Genomic DNA, 27,437 nt, shown 5'->3' on the forward strand with positions numbered 1-27,437 from the left:
AGAAGGATGCAAACTCATATCCCAAAGGATAGTATGGCAAGAAAGATAATAACATTAGTACATAGTTAAAGTTGCTCTTTCCTCATAACTGAGATGTACTCTCTTCTTAAATCTAAGAATGTTCAGGTGTTGTTGGTTTAAAAATAGGTTGTGGCATGGATATCTGAAGTAATTATTACTGTCAGAAAAGTTTAATTCACTTCAAGATAAAAGAGCATTTAACTTGATTGCTTTTTTTTTCTGCTCTCCCCTCCTCCACTTCTGCCAATAGCAAAACTCACAAGTTTTGGTCATGTAGGGATCTCATGGCACCAAAGGATATAAGAAAAATTAAACAGAGTCTTTAAAGATCATCTGAAGCCAAGTAATAGAAGGGAGGCATTGAGAACAGGGAGCAGATGTCTTCCCTCAGAGAGTCAGTAGATAAGCTCTGAGCCAGCCTGGTCCAAGCATAATCGAGGGAGCTTTTAACTTGACTTTTCTGTATTCTCAGTTTAGCTTAACATGTTGGCTTTTTACTCAACCTGTTGGTTGTCATATTGTTAGCCAGTGTTGAAGCTGTAAGGGAACAGAAGTAGTTGTTTAATAACATTGATTCAAATGATAGTAGTGAGAGATGTTTTCAATACATTAGTTGACAAATCTAGAGCTACAAAGAGGTTGCAAAATAATGGACAGATTATAACTAAATTTCTGTGGCTTCCAGTTTGCAGTGAGAAACGTGCTGAACATAAAGGCTGTTTAGTCAGTGCTCAGTTGAGTTTTAAAATTCAGAACTGCCAAACATATGAGAAGAAAATTTTTGTACTTGTTTGGTTATGGTAGTCAGTGTTTTGTTTACAAACTTAAACATCATGAACAAATCACTATGCACTACCAATAACAAAGCTATTCCTAGCTGTTTGTTGAAGACAGCAACAAATTAGTATGCCCTCGTGTCTGAGATAGTTTTAGGTATCATTAGGAATTTACTTCTGAGTACAATCTTTTCTAATTTAAGTGAAACTCATTTGCTTCTTTTTTTGCCATTATAGATTTGGGTTCAGAAGACCAGTACTGTGTATGAATGGCTGTTCATAGCCCATTCACACAGAAACATTTGCCTCTGGAAAAATCAAGTTATTACTTACAGCTGGAACATTAAATCTTCAGACAACTGAGGGCAGGAATAAGGGAAACAGAAGGCAGGAAGAGGTGCTGTGCTACTACATATTCTTGGCCACATCAAATAAATTGTGGTCATGAAACAGGAAGCCTTTTCTTCCTGTTCCCATTCTGCATCCCGTAAATCTACATTTGGATTATTTCCTTTAAAATTCAAAATTATACTTCAAACGGTATTTTTCAGAGTAAGCAAAAGGCAAATTTCTTTTTTCAATACCAACATACAAACCAGCACTATAAAATCTGGGTCATGTTTTGAGGTGATGTGCATAATTCTAGTTGCTTTCAACTTTGAAGATGGAAAGTGGTCTGGCATGAATGCTGATAAGTGTAACAAGCTTCATATTTGCATCCTTTTTATCTTCTCCAAAAAGGACTTTATTTCAATAAGCTCATTTTATTTGCTAAAAGGAAAGCAGTGTTTGGAATCCTATAGCATATTTTTCATGGCTGCTTAAGAAGTCTCCAGCAGTGTTTTCAATCGACTGTAGGCCTGTGGGGAAAGCCTGTTCCATGTAACCTGGCACATCATTTCATCATGGCCATTGTGTCTAAGCTCTGACACAGGATATTTGTTTTGCTGTTTACCATGTGCTGTGGTACATAATCAGAGTTTAGGAAACATGACTTTAGATTGCTGTGCAATAACCGAGGGAGAGGCTATGACCTGTTCAAATGCACATGATAGTTTGGAAATACCTTCATCTCTTGGTGAGATCTCACTGTATTCAGATACAACCTAAAATACGGGATTCAAGGGATCTGTAAAGTTGTGGGTTCTGCTTAGTCAAGGAAGGAAGGTTCCAAAAACCTTCCAACAGTATTGTTGCATATGGTACTGAGCCTCCTGCACCTTGTCATGCTGGCAGAAAAAAAAGCAGCACAGACCTGCAAAGGTATCCACTATGAGGAGATAGGTGCAAACCTGTAGTTGTTGCTAAAGACATGAAAGGGTTGGGAAGCATGGTGAAAGGAGTACAAACCTTAAACTGCCTGACATTTCCTTGGGCCACGAGTTGGTGCTCATTTTCAGGTGTGATGCAGTAAGCTAGTCTCTAAACCAGATAGGAAGAAGAGGAAAAAGTCAGCCATATGAAGTGGGATTATATCTATAATCCCCAATCTATAATGGAGAAGTAGCATGAACTTTATTTAAAACAGTAACTTAAATCTTTAATATCACTGCATGATGTGCCTTTAACTTAGTCACTGAGAGAACAAGCTTATTATAAGCCCCTTGGTATTAGCCTTTAATATAAGAAGCAACAGTAGAAAGTTTATGCAGATACTAAGACCAAATATTTAGCAAGTGCATATGGAAAAGAACATCAGGAACAAGGCCTTACATCCCCTAAATTCACAATTTTCTGTTAGTGCTGTAATGAGGTTGGCTGGTCCCAATGGGAGAGGAAGGAGGTACTGACTATTTCCCAGCTCATCTCCTTTGTCTACCCTATGCTGTGCCATTTGGGTTCACATGTAGATTTTGGTTTATCATAAACTTTCAACCAACTTCTGGAGTTCCCATTAGACTAAGAGCATACCTTTCCCCATACTTTTAAGAGCCACAATTTAGGGCATTGTATCTTATGATAAGTTATTTGGATGTAATAGACTAGCCTTTTACTATATTTCTCATGGGGAAACTGAAGAGTTGCTGTCTACAGGAGCTGTAAAAGACAAACCAGAATTTGCTAACACTACAAAATGAATGAGCAAATTTGGTTTTGACCAAAGGCTTCTGCATGCCAATATCAGTAAACTTGTGCAAGCTGGCAAAATCCTGCTGGGCCAGTACAAATTATTCTTTGACACGTAGGTGCTACTAGAAAATGGGTTTGTAAACACCCAGGAATGGAACAAAACAAAGGGCTGGATTCCAGCTGCATTGCTGGAAACCAGAGCTAGAAATTGTGCATGACATCGCGATGTTGGAGCTGATGAAAACAGGGCAGGTGAACAGGCACTTCCCACTTTGGGGTGCCTTTCTGAGGTGAACATTAAGTGAGGTGACTATAATGTTTCAGAAATGAGGCGTTTATCTCTTTGGGCTTGACAGGTTGTTGAGAGGGGGATGCACCACCTCTAGGTAAAGGGTGGCATCCTGTCTGCTTAATTCTCTGTGTGGTGGTGGTTCAGTGATTTGCCTAAGAGCATCAATATCTTGCTACACCATTGTGTAACTGTAGCTGTAGGAAAGGAGAGCAATAGAACTAGGTATAAGTCAGTTGTCTACATTAGGTTATTAAATTAAGACAAGTGACAGGACAAAAATTGATGCTGTATGGTGGTGAATCGTCTTACTTCTGAGCACCATTATCATTTTTAAGACTACAGATAACTTACTATGACAGTGATGGTAAAATTAATATGGTGGTAAAATTATTATGATCAGTGAACCTTAATCCTGTCCCATTTTGAACTGATAAAGTACACAGGGGTGAACTGTAAGGAAGCACGGATGCATTTTTTCCCATAGAAACAGATTCTTTTAAGAAGAATTAATATATTAACATTACACATAAACATGTAAACGAAGTTAAAAGAACACTATTAAGGTTGCAATGGTAAACTTCTAGCTGTTAGAATAAGATGGTCACAAATCGTTTCTCCCTCAGTTTCTGCTTTATTCAGGGCACACACCAGACATATTATGCATGAAGTGGGTTTATGTAGTGCAAGATGCTGCTGTCTAGTATCCTGGTTATTTTACTGACATAGTTAAAAAGCAACAGGCTAGATGAGACCATAAGCGTTGCCTAGATCAGAATTCTCTTGATTTCCAGATCTATTTCAGCACCTTGGTCTCTCTTGAATATTAAGTTTCTTCAAACACTCTAGTATTAGTGACGAATACAATAGAAAGATCTGCATTAATTCTAGCCTTGGCAGAATGTTGAAATAATTCCAGTAAATAGAGGATAAGGATACGTATCTGACAGAGAAAATCAAATACGAAGTAGCTGCTGTTAAAGACGGAATACTGGGCTAAATGGATCTATTGCTGTGACCCAGTAAGGCATTTCTGCTGTCCTTGCTGGATGCTTATTAAAAGAACAAAGGCCATCCTGAACACAGGGCTACTTTGGGGGCACATCCCACCCTCCCAGCATGCAGGTATATGTTTAGAGACTCTTACAATGCTAAGATAGGACAGGTCTGAATTAACTTTGTACGTAAAATAGTTTACAACACTCCAGTATAGAGTGAATAAAGCATACCTTGGACTGAACTCTGTTTAGAACTGTGTGAAGACCATACCTCAGAACTTAATGTGAAGATACCATAATTTGTATATTTTTTTGTTAATAAAGAAGAAAAAAACCTCATCAATTGGATTAATTACATGCACCAAAAATAATTTTTCAGAATTGTGGTGCCTTCTGGAAAGCTAATGTCTATATAGAAACTCAAGCAGCATGCAGTAATCCTACCTTAAAACTCCAATCCATCTGACGGTTGGATCCAAAAGGTCACTCATAATAATAAGTTTCGGGAGTAAGAGAAACAAACTGCCAACTTAGATCCGGCCATTTCATTTCATAGCCACACTTCATGACATTTTATTAGCGTTTCACTTACTTCTTTAAAGGTCCCACGCACATTCATAAATTTATAGATAATATAGGCAGGCACAAGTATCATTGAAGATAATGCTATTCCCCAGCCAATGCGATTTGCCCAGAGAGGGAAGGTGTAGTCATCATAGGTCAAAGGTTTGAAATTTATTATGCTGACTATCACGACAAACTAGGGAAGAAAGAATAAAATGAACGACAGTTTTGAGATGAAGAAACTTAGTTGAAAACCAATTTAATGTGTTTTATTAGGCAGCCACCCTAAGCTATATTTCAACCTAGCTTTACCATTTACCTTCATCCTATTTACTTTGTGCCTCTTATCGCTTAAACTGTTGAAGTTCTTGATACATTAACTAGTATTAACAGTTCATTTTAGCTACTCTGGAGACAGATTACTTGATATTTTGGTGGGAATATCAGGTGGTTGTCTGCCACTGCCTCATTTAAACTAGTGTTACAGACATAAAAAAGGATTAAAGAAAAACCTCTGCAGGATCTATTGTTTTCCCCTTCTTTGTTTCCCAGAGGCATTAGACTTCACTTAGAAGTTTAGTACCCATTTTTCAGTGAGAGGCATGATGCAAACTCCAGCATGCTACATTTACTGAGGAAAGGTCAAGCAGCCTTAAGGCCTGGAAAACAAAGTTGGTTTTTTTTTTTTTTCCTGCTGGTGTTACCCTGTGCAGTACTAGATGCAAGAAGGAAAGGATGGGATACCACCATGTTTCCCTCCTGTTAAATCCATATGGATTGTGTAATATGCAGAGTTCCTTGATTTGGTTCTCTGGACCTATACGTTCTGCTTCATATAGCAATTTCAAATTAGAGTATTTTGAGCGTAGCGTTTCAAGGGCTACACAAGGAGAGTAATGGTGTGGGGTAAAGGAAGCTGATAGTGTGAAATCCAGTTAGAAAAATACTAATTCCATTCTGAGATTTTTCTTGATGATGTACATAGCTGCAGACAGTATGGAGAAAAACCTTCAAGGAGATATTTCCTAATACCAGATACCTGCCAGCCCCAGCTTACCTTTATCTTACAGAGAATTGTATTTATCCTTAGGAACTGGTGTAATACATTGCCAGTCCCAAACAGGGGCCACTTTGTGCTAAGCACACATGGGATTGTTAGAGCAAGAATTATACTGAAGTCTGACAATTTTATAGCCTTTTCCAAATTATCCTGAACTATATATATATCAAAGAAACTATATCTGATTCTAATTTGTATTCACTATGCTTATGGTCCCAGTCTTTTCTGGTGAGCCAGTTTGTATGCCTCATACAGGTGGTATAAAAATGCTGTTTCTTAGATCAAGTGACCAAATTTTTAGAATTTGTAGTTTTAAATTATGTAGGCTATGGTGGACTACCTTTTTTCATGCTAGTGGCCATCGCTACAGTTTTCACTTATAAATTACTAAGTTAAAACATTTTGGCAATTTAATATAATTTGCTTTATTTTCTTAATGTATTGAAGAATGAACCCAAAAGATGGGCTGTAAGAAGGTAAATTATATTTACTTTTCCTCTATAAATCAAGATTGTAATGTCCATGTTGTCTTTTAGAAAATTGAGAAAATGTACAGCTATAACAAAGCTGCCCAATGTCCCCTACCCAGTGTGATATCATTCCCATGGATTTTAAAATATATTGGTACCCAGTAATTAAGTTCATACATTCCAAGTTCAGCACTTGCAGCTGGAAAAAAAAATGTGCATGGCAATGGCTGAAAGATGCATTACCTACAGATTCATTCAGACCCTTATGTTTATAGGCTTCAGTAGGAAGGGATTGGGGCCATTTCACCAAGAAATCTTAAGCTGCCTGAAGGTTAGACTGATGATCACTTCAGCCTTCTCTAGCTAGCTTGCTAGAACTCTGCTCCTTGTAAAATTTCAATTTGCAACAGTCTCCTAGGGTGCAAAACCTAAGGATGCTTCGTGCAGCATTTTTCTGTTCTACTTGAGTCAGCCTGTCTGAAGTGCTGCAGGGTATAGTTCCATACAAGCTTCTCTGGAGAAGTGTTTAAAAGGATAATTAATACATGTTTGGTAGGTGCTTAGTGATGAATTGGGGCCAGAAGCTTTTATATAAAAGAAAAAAAGTGGACCTGAAGGCTGTCATAAAAGACTACCCAGTGTATCTTTGGAATACCAGTACTGCTTTAAGAATGCACAGCTTTAATGCATTTAATAGTCTCCTAAAATCATAGTAAGGTCAAATTTCCATATTATTCATTCTGACCTTTTGATTTACAAATATGCATAGGAAAAGATCCCCATATAAAACTGTAGTTTAGTTCTGAATCTAACCTTTACATAAAGCAATCAAATTCACACTCTGGGATTTTTTTTTCCCCCAAATGTAATGAGGCACTTGTTTTTCACATCAAGCAGCTTACAAGGTATATTTAATACATCTCTTCAGTGTTTCACATAGCTAATTACTGGGTGTAGTTGCATATTAGTTATTCTGAGGTGTCATTCCACAATTTTGGGATCTTTGTATCCTCCAATGAAAAATAGTCTTGCTTATACAGTCTCTTCTCCCTGGTTAGTTTATTTTCCCAACAGAATGATTTTTGTTTAATATGGATAGATGCTGAGGGGACAGGGAGAACACTGCCTAGGTGTTCAGTGTTCCCTAAGAAAAGCTACTTTCTTTAAATCCTGCTAAAGTGAAGGAACAGAAGATGACCACAGCCACAATTAGCTTCTCTTTCACAACTGAAAAGTATTATACAAAATATGACCAATGCCATTGAGGAGAAAAAAGAATTAAACTGGAGTGTCTTCTATTTATCCTGAGAACATCAGGCATAGCACTGACTATCTTGCTCTTGGTATGTATTGTATGTTGTAGGAAGCAACATACTATCATTCTTTCCATGATGAAATACTCAACACTTACCAATAAAAAAGCAGGGCTAACAAATTTCCAGCACAGTCTCCAGTAGAGTCCCGGCTTGAAGCCCATCATTTGTTGGATATCTTCACTGAATCTGTCCACACCTAGAAAGGATGTGAACATCAGACTGGCATAAATCTAAACTGATGACATGCTGGCATACCCAAAAATATCTGCTTTTTCAGAAAGCAGACAATAATGACTTCCAAATCATAAGACATATAAGAACATTGATCTCCTTTTAATGACTAGATGTCTTTGACATCACAGTATCCAAGACTTAAATGCATGTAAGCACTTAAGGTCTGTTGCAAATAGCATTACTGTTGAAAAGTGGCATTTCACAAATATCTAGAATTTAAGTTGTGAATGGGACACACATTTTTTAATATTTGTAGACTGTTGTAACCTAATTACTCAATACTGTTACGAGTACACTGAAGGAGAACCCAGACTCTTACTCACACAAACTGCTTATTGATAATGAGGTAGATTCATATGATTCTTAATTTATCAAAGGAGGCTTATTTGTTGCACTTAATGGCATACTTTACTTATCTTCCAGTGTTTCACTAAATACCACAGATAGTCATTATATCTATGACAAATGTCGTTTCACATTTTATCACCTTTCCAAGGAACTGGGTAGATGCTTTTTCTGTTCATTGTAAGTATGTACAAAAAACCAACAGTAGTCAGAAATTTAATTGCTGCAGTAATTAAGACAGCAGAGGATAACATGAAAATCATTACATGAAGACATAGATCAAAGATATATCCTGCTAATTGTACCAGGAAAATAGAATATAGATTTACAAACATGGATGGCTTGATTGCTTGATTATCAGCAAAACCTTGATAGTAACAGACAATATTTCAGTATAAGACGCTGTATATTAGCATGCAAGAAGTAATGTACAAGATTTCTATTGTCAGGAAAACTATATAACAGTATTTCATTCAAAATCACTCAAATGTCAGCTATCTGCAGTGGGATTCACTGTATTGCAGTACAGAGAAATGGAGGCACCAGAACAGTGTTTAACAAGGGACATAATGGCCAGAGGGCGGAAGAGCTGCAAATACCCAGTTCTCAGTCTGTAGTATTCCGTGAATCCATCTAGTCTGAGATTTTGCATGTGTGTTGATACATGTATGTGTATTTAGTACGTATGTCAGTTGAAGTATTAATAGCTACAAAAACAGTGTAAATAGTTGCAGTAGAAATCTCTTCCCACAGCCAATGCAGAAAGGAAGATCCTCTGCCCTTGTTGACTCCCCTTCAGAAACACTACCTAGACAGTGACTTCAAAATCAGAATAGGTCATGCTGCACAGGTCGAGGTGAAAACAAAAAAATCTGCAGTCCTGGAGGACTCAGAACATACCAAATTCTGTAACAGTGAATAAGGAAGAAATGGCATTTCAGTCAGTGCCTTTTAATTCCTTAGGGGTTTTACACATTTAAGTAAGTGTTATGAATTCTGTGTCTGAATACCTTAGGAAGCACTGCACAAGTGTAATGTGCTTTCTGTGAGTGGCACTAGCCTGATCTAGCTAAACATTCTGAGTAGTCTACAAGGGTATCAAGCTGTCTGTATGTGAGAAATGTATTTTTTTTACTCTAGTAATATTAATTCATGTTAACTAGCATGCTTTGGACTTTCTGGAAATACCCTAGTCTTCAGCAGGACATTTTCCATCTTCAGTATTTATTGGAACACTTTTTTACATTAAGTAATTTACTATAATTTACTATACAAAGGAAACATGCATTTTATGGTGACTGTAAAATGTCCATTTGAATGGTAGCTCCTTCCTAGTTTTTTTTATTGTTTCTATTCTGGTTGGATTTACCAGTATGAGATACCTTGCAAAAGTTTTAATCTAAGCCTGTGCTATTTTGCACACTATATTTTAGAGTGAGATGATTATCACTGGTGTAAAAATGGGGAAAAAATGTCCTTCTCAGTTTTCTTTAAAAAGAAGACAATCTCTGACTTTACGCCTTTGAGACATTGCTTACAGAGAAGTAGTTCTCTCTAGTGTGAACTGTCATGTCAGACTCCTAGTTTGTAATTTATTATACTTGATGTGTTCAGGAAGTTTACTTTTAATCCTGAACCCTGTTGGGTAAACAGCAGAAATGGTGCTTTTTGCCATGAAGATTTGTTTGTTAGAGAGGATGTATAGTTTACTGTAATAATTGTTTCTCTTCATATGGATCAGTTCAGTAGGATTTATTTAATCTATTTAATGTAAATAATTAGGACAGCTTGAGTTAGTCCTTAGCATGCAGCCAGGATGTAACATATTTACAAGGTCTGGACATTTGAGTGTGAACGTCTCTTTGATTTCCACCCCCCCAATATTATGTACAGGTGAAGAGAGGTAGTAGAAAGGATCTGCAAGTGCTCTTTAAATTTAATCTAATTCTATTTGCAGTGCCTTCTGTGAACTTTAAAGTGACTGAATTTCAACTGCTGTGAATACTGAGTGAAATTTATCATTGTGCAGAAGGTCAAAGACAAGGACTAGGTATCTCCAAAAATTTTATTCATAGGTTTCCAGACAGACATACCCAGAGCTCAAATAGTGCTTTGTGTTCAATTTCTACTGAAAATGGGGGACAAGTAGGCCATGCTCTCAGACTGCTTTTTCAACAGCATGCTTTTTCAATACTGTATGTCTTCAAATAACCATTCTAAGAATCAATCTGTAAAATAGAACATAGCTACAGATGACGGTACCTGTAGGGCTTGTTTTTTTCCAGTTCTTCAAAGCATTTAACCAGTTGTGGGTTTTTTTTGTGATTCTGTAGGATAAACTGAAACTGTAGGTGACTCAGTTACAGGAAGGAACTGGTGTACCACAGACGAAACTCCAGATTACTTGCTGGAGACCTGGTGTTGAATATGGAAATAGTCTCTTTGCTTTTCCAGTGAAAAACAAGTAAGAGATACTTACAATTTATGATCAAGTCCTGGTTAAATACACTGAACCCAAAGAGAATTTCAGTGCCATTTCTGAACTAGCAAACACTGCAGCTGCCTGTGAACGCCTGCACTGTAAGGGTCTATTAAAAGGCACAGAAAATGTGGCCAGTTCTCTATGTACATAATATTGTGTTGTTAAGGGAATTAAATCAATATGCAAAAAATAACAGTTTAGGAAGAAAAGTAGATTTGGCTTTAAATGCAAGTTACCCTCCTCACATTGGGACAACCTTCTTTTGTCTCAGTGATGCAGAGTCCAGAGTTCAGCTAGAATGAAAGTCTACGTGTTACCAGTACCTCCTGCACCCACTGCCTGCTAGACCTTTGTCAGTTATTTTGCTGTATAGGCTCAGCCAATGGCTTCAGAACCACTCACTTGCGCAGAAGCCCTTGAGCAGGTCCTGGCCTTGAGGAGAAACTGCTCAGTGGCCATAGCTGAAATAATTAGTGGGCATGTTTCCAAAAATTAGTGTTATAGCTCCAACAATCATTTGGATCCCCACAAGCAATCTTTGTATGTGTTGTTTTCCCCTCCTGTCTTGTTTAACTATGTGATGAACTGTATTCTTTTATATGCTTGGATTTTTTTTTTTAATTTGGAAAGTAAAAATTAGTAATAATGCCTTTAATGCCATACGTATGATTTAAATGAATCCAAGAAATCAAATTAACTACATGAAATAATGTAGTAGTAAGAAAGAAGAAAGGTATATTGGAATCAATCTTGAAGTTATTTTGCACTTAATTCCCTTTCCCTGTGAATGTTACTTCACTTTTTTCTCCCATACTGAGTTTTACTTGTGTGGATGTGCGTACCAGTGTATGAGCTCACACTGTTTGTATGCAAATGAAGAGTTGTTGTGAAACCGCTTCATTGAGCCATCCTATATTTTGGCCCTTGGGAATTACAGTAAATCATGGAACCATCAAATTATTCCTGTTGCGGGAGTTCTTGGGAGGTCTCTAGTTCAGCCTCTTGCTCAAATCAAGGTCAGCACAAATCAGAACAGCTTTCTCATGGCTTTGTCCAGTTGCGTCTCAAAAACCTCCGAGAACAGAGTCAGCAAGCACTCTTTGGGCAAACTGTTCCAATGTGTAATTATCCTTATATAGAAAAATCATTTTCCTCCTTTCAGTTTGATCATGGTCTTCTGTTCTCCCATTGTGCACCTCAGTGAAATGCCTGACACTCTTTGATAACTTCCTGGTAGGTATTGGAAGGCCGCTATCAGGTCCTCTCTAAGCCTCCTCCAGGCTAAATAAGCTCAGCTCTCTCAGGTTTTCTTCACAGGACATGTGCTCCAGCTCCTGAACATCTTGGTGGCCCGCCACTGGACTCTCTCCAGTTTAACACCACCTTCTTTTACTGAGGGTTAAAAACAGGACACAATATTCGAGGTGCAGTCTTAACAAGTGCCAAGTAAAGGAGAGTAATCACTTCCCTTAGTCTCCTGGTTATGCTTCTGTTACAGTTCAGTATGGTGTTGGCCTTCGTCTGCCGGCAGGTCACTCTTCTGACTCATTTAGCCTGCTGCCCACATTCCCTGAGCAGCTCATCTTTGAATGCAGGTAGCAGATCCAGAAGAGTGTAATTTCTGGTTTGTCCACCCAGCATCTATGCTAAGAAGTGGCTCCCAACACCTTCATCCGTAAGAACGAGGGTCTGATCTGGACCCTTCTTTAAGTTGCCTAAAGAAGGCTTCTTCCACTTCCTAACCCCGATCAGGTGCTCTGTAACAATATTCCCCACAACGTCACCCTTGCTGGCCTCTGCCCTGACCCACAAGCACTCAGCCATCCTGACATCCGTTCACTACATTTGAGTTGCTGTTCTGCCCATAAAGATGACACCTGCCCCTTGCTTCTGTCCTAACGAGCATGTATCTATTAAATGCAGAACTCCAGTCTTACAAGCCCTCATCCAGGAGAAGATGTGGAAAGACATTGTTTTTTTTCACACAGTTCAGTGAAAAAAATCCAGTTGGCATTGGGAACATGAGAAAGAAGGACTAAAGATAATACAAAAGCCATTGTGTGGCATTCATTTGCAAATCCTACAGAGCACAGGACAAGGTATCTTATCTGTTGGTTAGCTATATAGTGAAGTAACAACAACCATCCCTTTTTGTTCCTTGGTCTCCTTTCTAACTCTGGAGCAAGATTGTTATTCATTGGTGGTGACCCTCACCTGATGGCAGTAAGGGAGTAAGCCATAGCAGTACCATTCCCAAAGAAGGGCAGCTGTGCTAGTGTAAAAGCAAGCAGAACAGTAGGAAGCATTTGGCCACCATGGCAGTGCAGTAAGCTCTCCAAGTTGGTTTGCCCCCTTTGTATTTGCATTCTATGGAAATGTATGCGTTCATTTTTTGTCTCTCATGCCAGGCACACATCCCTACAAAAGCACCTGTGAGCAAAGATGAGTACCCACAGTCAGTACGTGGTTAATTTCTTTACCTTTTGCAAAATCAAACAGATTTTTTTCAAATAAATGCATCTTTTGGTCTGAAATTTCAGTCTAAGTGACCTTTTTTGGAAATGATTTAAGTAAATGAAAGCAATGAGATTACAGGTGAGGATGAAGATCATTGTTAGCTTGTACTGAGCTTATTCTAGTCATTCAGGGAGATGTTCACAATAAAATCTGGCTGAGTAGAGATTTTCCTGGAAGTGCAACTGAAGAGCAGTTTTGTGTCAGTGGGAGAAGTGTCTGGCTTTTCCTAGAATATTCATCAGAGGGATGATATCAGGGTTGCACAAGAGGAAAAATGGTAACAAGTTAGCAGTAATAACTAAAATACATCTGTGTAGTAAAACAAACTAGCTCTCCCTTCTCTTAGACATACAGGTGGCCTTTGCAAGAAGAAACTTCACAGTGAGTGGTCATAGGTATAATTTGAACTAAATTTCCACCTTTTTGGTCTGTGCCAAAATGTCAATGCTTGCCTTCAGGCTGGCTTAATATTCAGTTGGGTCATTAAGGCAACTGGGGTCTATCAGAAAAAAGAGGTAGACAAGACCATGCCAGATTTAATCAGTTTAAATAGCACCCGGGGCTGTAATAAGTTCTTTATAAAGCAACACGTCATGCTGTGGCAGTAAAAACATATGTCAGCTGCTTAAGACAAATGTATAGCTATTTTCCTGGTTATGGGGAGGCAGGAGGGAGAAAGGAAAGGATGATGAAGGACAGAAGGTGCCACAAATACACAAAATTTTACTAACCCTGGCTTAGTCTGTGAACCGCATACAAAGCCTAGCTATTGTAAAGTGCAGTAAATCCTGTTTTAATAGCAGCAGATAATAACTTGCCCTTGCACTTAGTGACTGAAGAATATTTTTATGCCTCTGCTTCCAAGCTAAGCTGTAATCACTCTTCTGCATTCAGCTCTTCTACAGGGATTAAAGACAGTTGTCTGTGAAATCTAGTGCCTCCACTATTTTGAGCGAGAACGGCATAGGAGCTGCTAGCTCCATGCTGATGTTGGGTGACAGAATTAGTACATTAAAGCTAAAAACTACTTCTTTAGTAGATTGAACAGCTTTATGCATGAATGCTATTTTTTCACCTCATTCAATCACCAACGTTTTTAACTGCAAGACAGAGTTTGTTTGACTAGAAGAATATGGTGGCGCAGCATGGATGGATAAATAAATGACTGAGGGAAGTAAAAGGCAGTAAGAATGGTAATGTCTAAGAACCTTCTGAATCATACGTTAACTGTAAACACTATCTCTGAATAGAAATGAAGATTACTTTCAGGGGAAGAACAATCTTACTGGGAATCAGGGCAGCTGACGGGGAGAACACCCACAGGCCAATACTCTCACATAACTTAAATGAAAGGTTTAGCAGACTATATATATAATCAAATATTCAAATATTTCTACTGTATGCAATATTCTGTTTAACCTTTTTGTTTCACTTATTTGAGAGCAGTAGTAGTCCACTTTGTCACTCATAGCAGAGGATTGTTTGGTTTTTTCCTTGGTGAAATTAGACACACAGGACACTTCACAAGACTGTGAAGTTCCTCTAAGCTGAGGACTGAGCTCAGGCAGACTCAGTGTCCTGCTGTGTTGCTAAAGTCAGTGTTGTGGTGGAAAGCACAACTTCAATTTGAGTTTTTCCCAGTTAAGGTTATCCAAGTGCATTCATATGGGTTTAGAGCAGTGAATGTGGCTGTTTGCCATCATTGTGGTCATTTATACAGTGGGAAAGAAAAAAATGTTTTTCTTCTTTCTTATGAAACTTGTGTATCAAGTGTCTTTTAATTTCTGTTACTTTAGTGAGGAGAAAAATATTAAAGACCAAATAAGGCCAGGGAAGTTATTTAATAAGCTGACCAGATCTTCTGAGACCTGACTTAAATTGTGAGCTATGTTTTTTTTCGTTACACATCACTGCACTCTGGTTGGCACACGGTGATTCCAGCCTAGTGTCAAAGTGTCAACTAGTGCCAACTGAATACTCCTAAAGCCTGCTGTACTGGGGATAAAGCAAATTACTGCACCCTTTTTGTGGCATAAATTAGTATGAAATACTAGAAATACTATTATTTCTGGTAACTAGGATATTGGGTATTCCATACCATGCTATGAATAAGATCAATACAAATAAAGGTAGTTTCTCTTTCAAGAGTTATAATAGTTCCTTTTGTTTGAGACAATATTCTACTTAATTGTAAAACACCAGTGGTTTAAAATTTGGGGGGATCTTGAGATTGGCCTTGGGGAAATCATGGAAAGGAGGAACAGGTGAGTCTGTATTTAGGCTAATCTACTTGCTATGAAACTACCAGGTATAAACCTGCTATTGCAAGTCTTCAGCTATGTTAACAGCTGTAAAATATTGGCAAAAGTAGCAACATTTCTGTCCCGCTGCAGTCTCCTTCATGAGGCAGTTTTCTTTGGCTTTGTGCAGGGTTTCAAAGCTTGGCTCACTGAATGTCTGCATTCCTGGCACTATCCATAAATCGGATGAAAATCACTGTATGAAACCTGGCTTGTCGTGGTTTCGTGTGTACAAGGCTATGCTATTTTCCCTTAAAACAATGTGTAAGCCTGTCATGAGCACTTGGAATTTTAGAAAAGATTTTGCAGGTGCAAAATGAAGTGCTTACCATAAAACCAGGAAACTCCAATTGCCTCCATTAGAACAGCGAACAATATTGAGGTCCCAGCTGCAAATGTGTCCAGAAGTGTGAGCACATAAATTCCACCCTAGCATTGGGGAGTTACAAGATGCAACAAAATGAAGTTACAAATAGAATCATCTCAGTAGTTTAGTATCTAGTTAACAGAAATCTGCTTTATTTGAAACATTGTCTTAACCCAAGTGTTTTAATATGGAGCTGACACTGCAGACACAGGTTCATATTTGCATACAAAATAGTGGAATCAGACTTGAAACTCTTTTAAAGAGGCTTCCTTTCACCTATGTCCTCAGTGAACTGGGAAACAGAAGCCTCAGCTTAGCATGATTAATGAGCACTCTTGGCACTCGGTGTTTTCAGTGGAAGTTGAAAGCTCTGGCTGTTTCGGGGAAATGCTCAGCAGCTTGTAGGACAGGGCCTGTCTACAGCAGTTAATGAAGATATTCCTCAATTATTGTCAGGGATGGAGTGCTGCAAGAGTTTCCACCAGCCATCACTCAGTTTGTTCCTAAGGCAAATTACTCTGTAGTCCAGTGAAGCTGCAGTTTTAGACTCCTTTTCCCAGAGTGCCTGCGTCTCTCTTTTCCAATGTTCCTGCAAAGGGAGCAGTTGCGTGTTAAGTCTCTGTTACCAGCCAGTGTGGATGTGGCTTTTCCCTGTTTAGTTTCTTTGCTGTGGTATTAGCAAGCCTTTGCTCAGTGGAGAGAGCAAACCAGATCATCTTCCTTCACAACAGTACATTTCTGTTCTTCAGTGGTTTGTGACTGAGAACTTTAAATGTATTTAGTAAAGACTTGTTTCACGTATTTTTTTTTTCTAGCTGTAATTTGACTACTTTCTGCCTCTTTTTACAATGTGGTATGAATTTCTGTAAATTACTGCTCATTTTATTTAGTTTGGGCTAATGAGGAATGGAAGACCATGGTATGTTTACTTGTTTCAAAATGAACCTGAATAAAGTGTTTCGGGACATTCTTTGTCACATGTAAACAACTGAAATCTTTGCAGTTGCAGTAGATTTCCGTTAATTTTTTTTACAACCAAACTTGATCTGACTGTGCCTGCTCAGAAGAGGAGGAACAAAGGCATTATTTTCCATGTTTTTACCAATGGTATATGGTATGTACTATTTAGATCTCTAGGTGATTTTAATCCCTGCAATCAATCAGTTTTCTTTTTTCTTGTAAAGGGATGGTTTTCTGAACAGCTGTGCATATTTACAGAATTAGAGACAGCAGTGCTTAGGCCTTGTCCAGGTTTTTAATTCTGCAGGGACTTATCTGGAAACTGAATGAACTTTGGTTGTTGTGTTAGAAAGAAAATGTTGCTTATTGAATGACATTTGAGTTTGACCTCTTGTTTTTGCTCTACACCTGCTCTAAATGAATGCCTTTGCTATCAAACTTAGTAAAGTGAATGGCAAATACGGTTTTGTAAGAAACGTGTTTTGAAAACACAGCCTTAAAATTTCAGAGGACAAAATCAAACAGATTAATGTGATGGTATCACAAGGGGTTTTCTTTGTATTTTGTACACATTAGAAATGTTCTCCAGTTATGTGAACCAATACATTTGGACAAGTCTGGGCAGTTTTGTGCATTCCAGCTGCTGGGGTGAACTTAAGTCTAAACAGGTGCCATTATTTAAAAGCTAGAGCTAGGTTGTTATCTTGAACTGCTTTAGCTCACTTGAAGGCCGTGCAGTTGCACCCATTGGCACCTGTTCAGGTTATTAACGACTGAACTGCTTCTGATCTTGTACTTCAGGAAATTTTATTCCAGTTGAAACTTTGAATAAGGAAGGAGCAAGTTCAATTTTTAGAGGTAACAATGCAGATAGCATGGTATGAAAAGGAGAGGTATTTTAAATGATATATTTATTTTTAGTGTCTCAAATGTTTTCCAGTTTGAGGAAACTAGAGTAAAAATATTGAGGTATTCTTTTAGTGTAAAAAGAGTGCTGTTATTTATAAACTTATGCCATTTCAGTAATCTTAATAATAGATCTGGAAACCATTTCTAGGGAAGGAGAGAGGTTCAGCATATCTACTTTCATGGTGGCTACCTCAAGTTTCAGTTGTTTTCTGACACTTGGCATCTTTGCTTACAGGGCTTTTTGCTTTTTTGTCAAAAAAAATTGGAAAGTTCTCTCCAACCTAGAACACTGTGATTCTCATCCTTTAATTAGTTGTTGAAAGCCTCGTGAGGCAAATAATTCAGGATTATGGTAGTGATAAATATAGGTTAATAGATGTTCAGGATAAGTTATCTGTGTGCTTTTTATGGTGTTAATAGCTAAGACCTAGGTACATGAAAGAACATTAAGAAACACATGGGAGAGAGGAGATCATTATTCTAAACTCCTTTCAGAAGTGAATGCTTCTTATTTGCTTCAGGAAGAGAATATCCAGATGACTAAGGGTCTGGTCACTCAAAATTCTTAGTTCCTCACACAGGAATAAGCACTCAATGCAGTTCCACTTAATGTGATTTTAAAACAAAACAAAACACACAAACCAAACAAAAACAGTAGTAGTGCAGGCAGTTCTTTGGAACAAACACTTGTAGGTTCAGTTAATAGCTAATGATCTTGTCCAAAAAGCAAAGCAGCTTCATGTAGATAAGACTAACAGTAACGTTCTGTCCACAAAGTCATTTAAGACCTAAAATATTTAACAAAAATAGTCACCTGAGCCTATTCATATTTCTATCTGATGAGGTTAACTGCATTTTTAAGGTAGCTTGTTGATGGAAACTTTTGTTGTACTTACATTGGTGATGCAAAAAAGGGCAAGTAGGAAAGTGCCAAAAGAAACACCGAAGGTGAAGAGCTTTCTATGCTGCTTCAGAATTTGGAAATCATCTGCCAAGCCAGTGATAACAGCCTCCATTCCACCCATCTGAGGAAGGGAAGGCAAGAGCTCTGGTTAAACGAACGGTACTGACTGTTGTAAATACAGATGGAAGAATGTAAAGCAGCTTGTATAATTAATTCCCAAGCAGTGTATGATTTCTGACATTTCAGCTGTAAATCAGTGGCATTCTGAGGTATAATTTATTTTCTTGTGATAGAGAACTGAGTCAGGGAACTGGACATCAAGTGCCATGGTTGTTGGCTCGATAGCCATATCCTCTGTGGACCCTTTGCTGACTCACCAGGATAGTAACTAGACAGTACTTTGGGAAAAATTATACACATTTTAATATACTTTGGGGAAAAAGCTGGTAGCTTAAATAACCAAACTCATTAAGAGATTTCTAATATAAAGACAGGCACAAAAAGCACCTTGGGGAAATGTACTGAACAAAGATCCAGTTTAGCCGTTGATTAACCAAATCCAGTTTGACAAAAAGCTTTACAGACTTGGAAGAATCACTACATAGGAAGCTAGATGTAATTCTTTTTGTTGATAACATGAAAAAATTGTTTGTTTTCTAGAAGTTAATGCTGAACATTAGCCATTGTTTTGCAATATAGGAAAGGTACTTTCCAAGTTTTCATTGAACTTGCTCAGTTATGTAGATGGTTATGAATTTTAATTTCTTTCCACCAATGAAAGCATTCTGTCCCCCCTCCACCAGGAAGTTGTGAAAAAGAATTCCAGTCTCCCATCATAATAAATAAATTTATTTAATATTTTGTGGAGGCTGGGTTCCATGCTTTTTCTGATGCTGAAAGAGCATAGCAAGACCTGGAGTGCCTGGTGCGATACAGTAGTTGGTTATCAGGTGCTGACATCACCTGTCCCTTTCCTATAAGAATTTGGTGAAACCAACATCTCTGGTTGGAACCAGCAGCCGAGAATTATCTCTCTAGAATTTGAATGATTTCTGTCTAAAGCCAATTTGCTGGGGGCAGTGGACCTGTGGTTTTTTTTTTAAAGGTAACTAATGTTCACAAGTTAAGTGTCCCAATACCTAGTGTAGCCTTGTATTTTCTAATGTCTGAGGGGGCATCAGTGAGTGCCCTGCAGTTAAGATGGGTTAATATTTGATATTCTCAGAAGTTGTTAGTGTGTTGGCACTTAAACAGTCTTGGAGAAGTTGAAAATAGAAAGAGAAGCAGCTTGGATTATTTTGGCTAAGCACCACTTCTTAATGTGTCACGATTTATTCCCCTTGTTAATTCCCTCTGCCAAGCTAGATACCTACTCCAAAAAAATGTTTGCAAACATTTGTTCCATTTCTGTTCTTTTCATTGTTGCTTGCTTAAACTTGCATGATCAGATTTCTCTCTGCATAAACATTTTGACAGTTCCATTTTTGTACACATGTCTGTATTTCTGTGCCAGTGCAGGCTTATATGCATGAATAAAAGTATTCATATATAATTATTCCTGTTTAGCTTTGGGGTTATTTGATTTTTAGCTTTAAAAATTTTAATTCCCTTCAGGGACTTGATCATTCAAATGTGGGGGGAGAGTTGAGAAGGCCACCATAAAAAATACTGCATGACCCGAGTTTTCTTATGTAAATAATGAAAAATCCTCAACAAAACATGAACAAGAAAATCCCTCCCCTTTTAGAAAGAAAGAGTTAAACTTGGCAACAGTTCAGTTTATAGTATTTTAATTAGCTCCATAAGAAAGAGCTTTCTCCACTTGTAGAAGGGTGTTCTGCCCTGTGTCTTCATAATCTAAAGCCCTGTGTTTTCGTCACTCAAATGTTTCTTTGCATTGCCTTAAATTTACTGCTGTGTTGCAAAGTTAACTGTTTTGGATCTAAACACTTCTGAGCATGTATTTTCTTCTTAATTCTGCCCTGTTCCTACTGGTCATTCATGCCCTTTCACTGTGCTAAGCCCTTCCTCTCCATCCTTCATGTTTGCTTACAGTTGAAAAATGGCCAGGCTACAAACTCAGATATCATCTTCCCTCAGACTTCTGAATAAGGATCCAGATCTTAGTGTATAAAGACAAACTTCATTGAACCTGAGCTGGAATCAAAAAATCCAAACATTTTGGAAACATTTAGATCTGAATCTGACCTTTACAGCTCAGAGCACATGCCACAAGATCTCATTCAGCTATTTGCCAATGATTATCAAAGCTTCCTGCTGCAACCTGATTTTTCTTAGTTTTGCTCTCTTCCGTGTCAGTTCATTCTTTCCCTTTCTTGTCCTTGAAAATGAATGAAGTTTTCTGAAGTTGTAAGCAATGGAAACACTGTTTTTTGCCATTTCCAGCAAGAAATTCCTAGATAACTCTGCACATTCAGAACTACAAAAGGGACTTTTATGCTTTAGAATAGTAAGAAAACCCCTGTCCTACTAAAAGTGATGCATGTTTGTTCATGGTTCGCTATTCCTTAAAGACCCTGTTTGTTTTTCCCAGAAATTAATCATCTTTTAAGCTAAATATAACAGGATGTCTTGATGCCTCTTTGGCAAGAACAAAGCAGTACAAATGTTGTTAGGGGACTTGGAATATTTTCTGGGCTGAAGTTTCTGTGATCCCGAATATCACGGTACAGTAAAAGTCATCACATTATGGAAAGGGCAAATACACTCATTAGGCTAGACATTTTACAGTAAGATAGTAGTATAATGAAACCACTATGGAAATATTCTGGTGTGATTTTTAAATTGTGACTCAAATTAGAGGAAATTCTATCATTCCTTGTAGGAAGAAATCAGACTACCTTCAGACGTTGTCTGTCTTGAGCAGATTAATGAATTTCAGCACATGTAAAAATCTCTTCTAGAAATCACACTACTCAGTGTCTTACTGTGGCTTGTGTTTTGCAAGTAGGGTTCCAAAACCTTATTGCAGGTTTGTAGTAGTAATAGTTCACAGCTGTGATGCTGGGTCATACTTTTAAGTAGTAATAATTGTTGATGAACAGCCCCTCTGTAAGGTCATAAAAAAACAGCAGTGAGTAATTATTTGCTGGCTTGTAAAAGATTTGATCTTTTCCTAAACCTCTTAAATATTGTGAGTCTAATTATACTGCCAGGCATAATGCTATTGGTATGTTGGCTGTGGCTGTGAAAACAGATTTGGGGAATGTACAGAATGTTTAGTTGAAATGTAATAAAGTGCCTGTTTAAGGTTGATACCTCTTCAGTTACAGAATATAACAATAAAGGAAAAATGTCAAGGCTAGAAGGAAAAAATACTCACAGAACTGTCAATGCCAAGAGTAAGGAGCATGATGAAGAATACCACAGCCCAAAATGTAGATCCTGAAAGAGTTGAAATTGCCTCTGGATAGAGGATGAAAACTAAACCAGCTCCTGAAATAGAAAAGAAAAAAATGTATTACTAAATGATGTTTCTTAGCTTCACAAAAGTGTTCATTTTAATAAGACAAATTATGACTAAGTTGACTTTTAGATCAGTCCACATCACCCTCTGAGTAGCTGTTAAACAAAATTTGCATTATACCAAAAATATATCCAAAATACTTTCATAATGTACTTATGACAGTTTTGTATTAAAAAAAATATTTATCCCATTCCTTTCCACTTCTAATAATCTTTTATGGGATTCACAACCTTACTAGCTCTTTTTCAACCATGTAGTAGAGAAGGAACCGTGTGGCTGTGGACTCCACTATTTGGCAGGAGAACTCTTGGATATGATGACAGATACAGGAACTGAAATCATGGGTGACCTTTTACCAGTGAAGGGACTCTACAGCTAAGCTTACGAGAACTATCCAAAACAGTAACCTGTGGCACTGAACAGCAATAGTTTTGCAAGATACTGTGCAGTGGTAAACGCCTGTTTGTTGCACAGGCTGAAGTTGTGAGGGGCAGGATGTTGGGGCACCTCAATTCAGTAGAGGTGAGATGAGTCAATACCATTTAGAGTTTACATTTCAGCAAGGTATTTACACACAGGGTTTTAGTTCCAAATAATTTAATTCAGGTCACTTCCTTGAGACTTGCACACACTTGGTTGAAACAGATATAGAAACATTTGCAAAGAAATGGTGGACAAAAAGGGGTAAAACTAGTATAAAATTAACTTCCTACCTTCAGTGGCTACATCCTCAATTTTAACTTTGTGCTCATGAGCCATGTAGCCCAATATGGAGAAAATTGCAAATCCGGAGATGAAGCTTGTGACACAGTTAATGGTACTAGTCAGCAAAGCATCCCTAATGATGGAGAGAAGAGCCCAGTGAAAAAAAAAAAAACCAAAAAAACACTTTAAAAAACTAGATGGGGGACTGTCTTATAGCAATAGGAAGGTTCTTGTGAAAATTCTAATTGTGCAATTATTCTGATGATCAAAAGCTCCTATCAGCATGCTAGAAAATGACATACTTCTGTTCACTATTTTGATTTAAAACTGAGTTCTGTTCAAAAACATCAACAAAGCTATATTAAATATTAAGATATTAGAGTAATGTCATCCTAGCTGGTAGCTGTAACATAGCAAGAGAGTGGCCTGAAGTGAAAGAGCCTTACTATTCATCAATTCACGCGAGCAGTTACTTAGGAGTATTTTCAGACACCTCCAGGAGTGCATTTTTAGCAAATGGTGCTGCCATTCAGATGGCAATGGATAACCATCCTTAATCTGTAATGAGGTCCCTTCATCTATGGAGTAGGCTAGACTTTTCTGAAAAAAATACAACTTTTATTTATCAGATTGTTACAATAGTGAATTTATTTTAAAGGTTAAATGTTATATAATGTGCATCATATAGTAATGATTGTACAAAGTTGTGGGTTTTAATCAGTCTGCCATGGTATTATGATAGACGTATGAGTTTTCCTGGGTATTAATAACCACAATTACCAAAGCTAGCTTGAAGATAAGTAGACCATACGTCTTTAGATGTCTGCCTAATCTGCACAGTGTCTGGTATGTAATCTTTTGCTGCGTATGACCTTTAGAACAGAGGACATGGCTCTGAACATCAGTGATGTTTAATAAGCTGAAAGCAAATATAATTTCGTTTCATCAGTTACACTACCCAAAAACAGGTGCCATACACCAAGCTTTATCCTCTTCTTTATATTACTTTATTTTGATAACACTGATGAATTTATGTCCTGCAATTCTTAAAGTCTTTTCCTGGGGGAAGGCTGCAGGATCAAGAGATACCAGGTTAGACCCATAAACTCAAATTCTTTTCAGTTATTAAAGAAGAAAATTGCTAGGTATTTGTCACTGATAAGATGGCAACAGTATTTCTTGTTTCCCACAATTCAAAAACATTCTTATGCAAGTGAATAATGCTTCTTTCTGCTTAGTCATAACTGGATTAAGTGACGCTTATCTCCTAATAAACTGAGCTGAGGTAGCTCTCAGAATTTTGCATGTAAAACTAGATCATAATTTAAGTACAGATTCTCGTATTTTCTGGCCCTGACTTTCAGTATTGTTACCCTACCTTGCATTACTGACACTATTCCTCTCAAGGAAGGTGTGTTGAAGTGTAGATGGGCCAGTATAGTGCTGAGTCATGGCCTTCCATTTGGAAACAGTACTATTTTCAATTTGCTCTGTTTCGAGAAAGCCTTTTGACCAAAATATGTCAGCACATTATGGAGTTATTTGACCAAAAGAAGGATATTTGTAAGTGTTTTGAATGCTACTGAATTGAAGCTTGCTTTTATGGTTAGAACTAAAACACAGTATTTAATGGAACTACAGATTACTCTTAGAGGGAAGGCAAGGCTTATGAAGCAACATTGAACAGATATAGTAAGCTAAGAACTAAATAATGATTTCACATATAGTCTGTGGTGTTTTCTTAGTTTCAAGTGGATTTTTTTCCATTTCAGAGCAAAACTAGAATACATAAGAAAAACAATTATATAGAGAGGTGCTATGAGATTAATGCAAAATTATTTGCAGAAAATGATAAATGTTATTTTGGAAGACTGCTGTGGCTAGCATTCTAGCTGAAGGATTCTCAAACCTGGTAATATTACCTACTGCAAATAATCAGCTGGCAACCTAAAGTTGCTCTGGGTTAAGTACAAAGCTCTCTGAAGTTAGTGGAAGTATTCCATGATTTTGGCTTTCAATCCGGTTAAGGCAGTTCAAAGCGATATATTTTCTTGTACCTTTTCACTTTAACATTTTTTTTGCCATCCTTCACTTCACAATGTATTTATAATTCATGTACTTTCTGAGTTTATATTTCATGGGAAATTTTAAAGGGATGCTTGTTTTCATTCCAAAATGGAATGTTAACAAAACTTCTAAATGTTGGAAGCTCTTAGCAGGTGCAGAGCTCATCTGGTTGAATTTCCATGGCGATGATTCAGCAACACACTTACAAACTGACAATCCCAAAGCACAGAAACATTTCTGGAAACTGGAATCCTTCTGCTTTTAGTTCCTGGACCAATAAGATTTCATGCAGTGTTCACTGTTGCTCTTAATGGTACTTTTGAAAGGCAAACACAAGCAGAGTTTACACAGCTGTCTACAAAGTCCAAACCTAATCCCGTTCTGTTTTACTGTACAGCAGATATCTTGGAAGGTTCCTGTTGCTAAAATTTCAGTAAGGAAGACAGTGTTTCAAGATTTGGGTTGGTTGCTATGTCCACACAAGCCTGACCATCATTAATAAATGACTGAAGATAAAAAGATAGCTTAGTACTTATTCCAGCTGCAGTTAGAGTAAAATAGTATTGTTCTGAAGCCGTAATGAAAGAATAGGCTGTCTTACCTGTAACAGTTGTTGTCAAACTTATTGTAACTGGCAAATGCAATTAAAACGCCAAACCCGGCTCCTAAGGAGTAAAATATCTGAGTAGCTGCATCAATCCATACCTGCATAATGACACCAACATTGTCAGTGTCAGTTCAGTCCAAAAGATACATCAGGGAAACGCAAGAGTGTACAAGACAACTGGCTTTTGAAAAATGATCAGCACTCATGCTTATGGGAGTGTAAGTGCTTCTCAGCCCCCACGAGATGTCACATGGAGCATAGTCATGGTCTGGAATGGCTTAACCCGAAATGGTAAGGGCCGAAGCACCGGGCAAGTTCTCAGCGCACACACACTGCTACCGTGGTGGGGTGTTCCGCTTGGACCTGTATTTCTGAGCTTTTACTGACTACTGAAAAGATGACATGATTTTTCCCTGGGGTGACAGAAATACACTTCCAATAGTTCTTGTTCCAAGTTAGTTTGGAATGTGCAACGAGAAAACTAAAAATAGTTAATGGGTCAAGAGTTACAGGACATTTTCTTTCTCATAAGAGAGCTTTCTTCATGGGACCGTTAATACACTTTATATGATGCTTTCTTGTTTCAGAAGCTGAAGCACGACTGACATGCTGTGAACAGAACCATGTAGGTTATCTGTCACCTTTCCAACTTAGTTGGAGATGCAGTTATTCCTGTGATAGTCATTAAATTTCAGTTTTGATGCAACTTGGTCTTTTTAAGAATTGTCCACTAGGGAAAACATGTTTTTAATGCTATAACATTTTCTGAAGCGGCCCACCAGCCCACGATCCACTCAAGATGTACAGACAGCTGTCAGGAATGATGCCACTGTGCTGGTCTCCTGAATCTGAAGCCTGAAAATAGTCTACCCTGGTTAATGAGGGTTTCACTTATTCAGTTGTTACACAGAAATATTTAAACAAGCATCTTCAACAAGGGTGATGAGGTCAATGGAGTGAATAGTACTCAACGTTTCTCAATGAGATCTTCAATGTTTGATCAAATCTGGCAAGTGCTCAAGACTGTGGAAATCACTGGATTTCATCTCCATTCATCTCTCCATCAAATCCAATGTATCTATTCAGCAGTGGCTTTCTAACAGACCTAAGCAGCTTATGATCCCCATCTGCATTGGGATTTTAATGCTAAACTTTACATTTGGCCCAGTGGAAAGAGGGAGCGCCTTATCCCATCCTAACATGATATATGAAAGCACTTATGCTAGTGGTCTATTTTTTTTCTCAACATAGATGTTAGATGCTTTCAATTTTTGCCTGCTGAAGACTGTGAACCATTTATTGAACTCTGGATTTGTAGAGAAACTTAATTTTATGAACTGTTGAGAGTTAATTACTTGAAAGATAATATGAAGAACAATCTGATGTGTTTGTTGAAAACCAGTGGATACAATTTTTCTCAAATTGCAGTTCATACAAGGCTTTTGGGTATCATGGATTTCTTTTCCTAAATAGCAAAACAACCCTGTAAAATTAATTCCTTGTTCATTCCTTTTATATACCCAGTTACATCTTAATGTTCTATCTCCACACAAAGATTCAGATCAAATAGGTTTGTACTCTCTGAAGAATGTTTATGTGGATAAGAGTGCAGAAGGAGGAATGCAAAGCCTCCTATAATTTTTCTTGTTTTTTTAAAACCTCCCATAACTTGTGTTGTTAACAAAGTGCCTGAAATTTTTTAAATTGAATTTTGATTAAACTAGAACTAGATCTGCAAGCTGCTACCATAAGGCACTTGTTTTAGTGGTTCTCTAGCTCTTTTGTGTCTTTCTAGTGGAGTTGTACTCATTATGCTTCCCCTTTCTTACTACTCAGGCACCGTTAAATATCTGCTTAAGTCCTATTGATTCAAATAAGAGGTTAGCACCTGCTGCCTACCAGAGGAGTTATGCATATGCTGAAGTATCTGTTGAGTAAGAGTCTTGACTCATAGTAGCTGATTAGGAAACAAATTGAGAAGATCAAGGT

The 27,437-nt window shown here is 37.7% G+C and overlaps 1 protein-coding gene across 1 annotated transcript in view; it reads right to left on the reverse strand.

Annotated features, from left to right (window-relative positions):
* Positions 1-452: 452 nt before the first annotated feature.
* SLC6A2 (solute carrier family 6 member 2) overlaps positions 453-27,437 on the reverse strand; it is a 72,674-nt gene continuing 45,689 nt past the window's right edge. Inside the window, exons 7-15 of the mRNA XM_068411089.1 lie at positions 25,443-25,546; positions 22,783-22,907; positions 21,926-22,038; positions 18,575-18,703; positions 15,772-15,871; positions 7,660-7,760; positions 4,747-4,914; positions 2,148-2,219; positions 453-558 (exon numbers count right to left, since the gene is read on the reverse strand). Coding sequence (XP_068267190.1) covers positions 535-558; positions 2,148-2,219; positions 4,747-4,914; positions 7,660-7,760; positions 15,772-15,871; positions 18,575-18,703; positions 21,926-22,038; positions 22,783-22,907; positions 25,443-25,546 — 936 coding nt within the window. The 3' untranslated portion in view covers positions 453-534. The remainder of the gene's footprint in view (positions 559-2,147; positions 2,220-4,746; positions 4,915-7,659; positions 7,761-15,771; positions 15,872-18,574; positions 18,704-21,925; positions 22,039-22,782; positions 22,908-25,442; positions 25,547-27,437) is intronic.

The sequence above is a fragment of the Nyctibius grandis genome, chromosome 12, assembly GCF_013368605.1.
Source record: "Nyctibius grandis isolate bNycGra1 chromosome 12, bNycGra1.pri, whole genome shotgun sequence".
Taxonomy (NCBI): domain Eukaryota; kingdom Metazoa; phylum Chordata; class Aves; order Nyctibiiformes; family Nyctibiidae; genus Nyctibius; species Nyctibius grandis.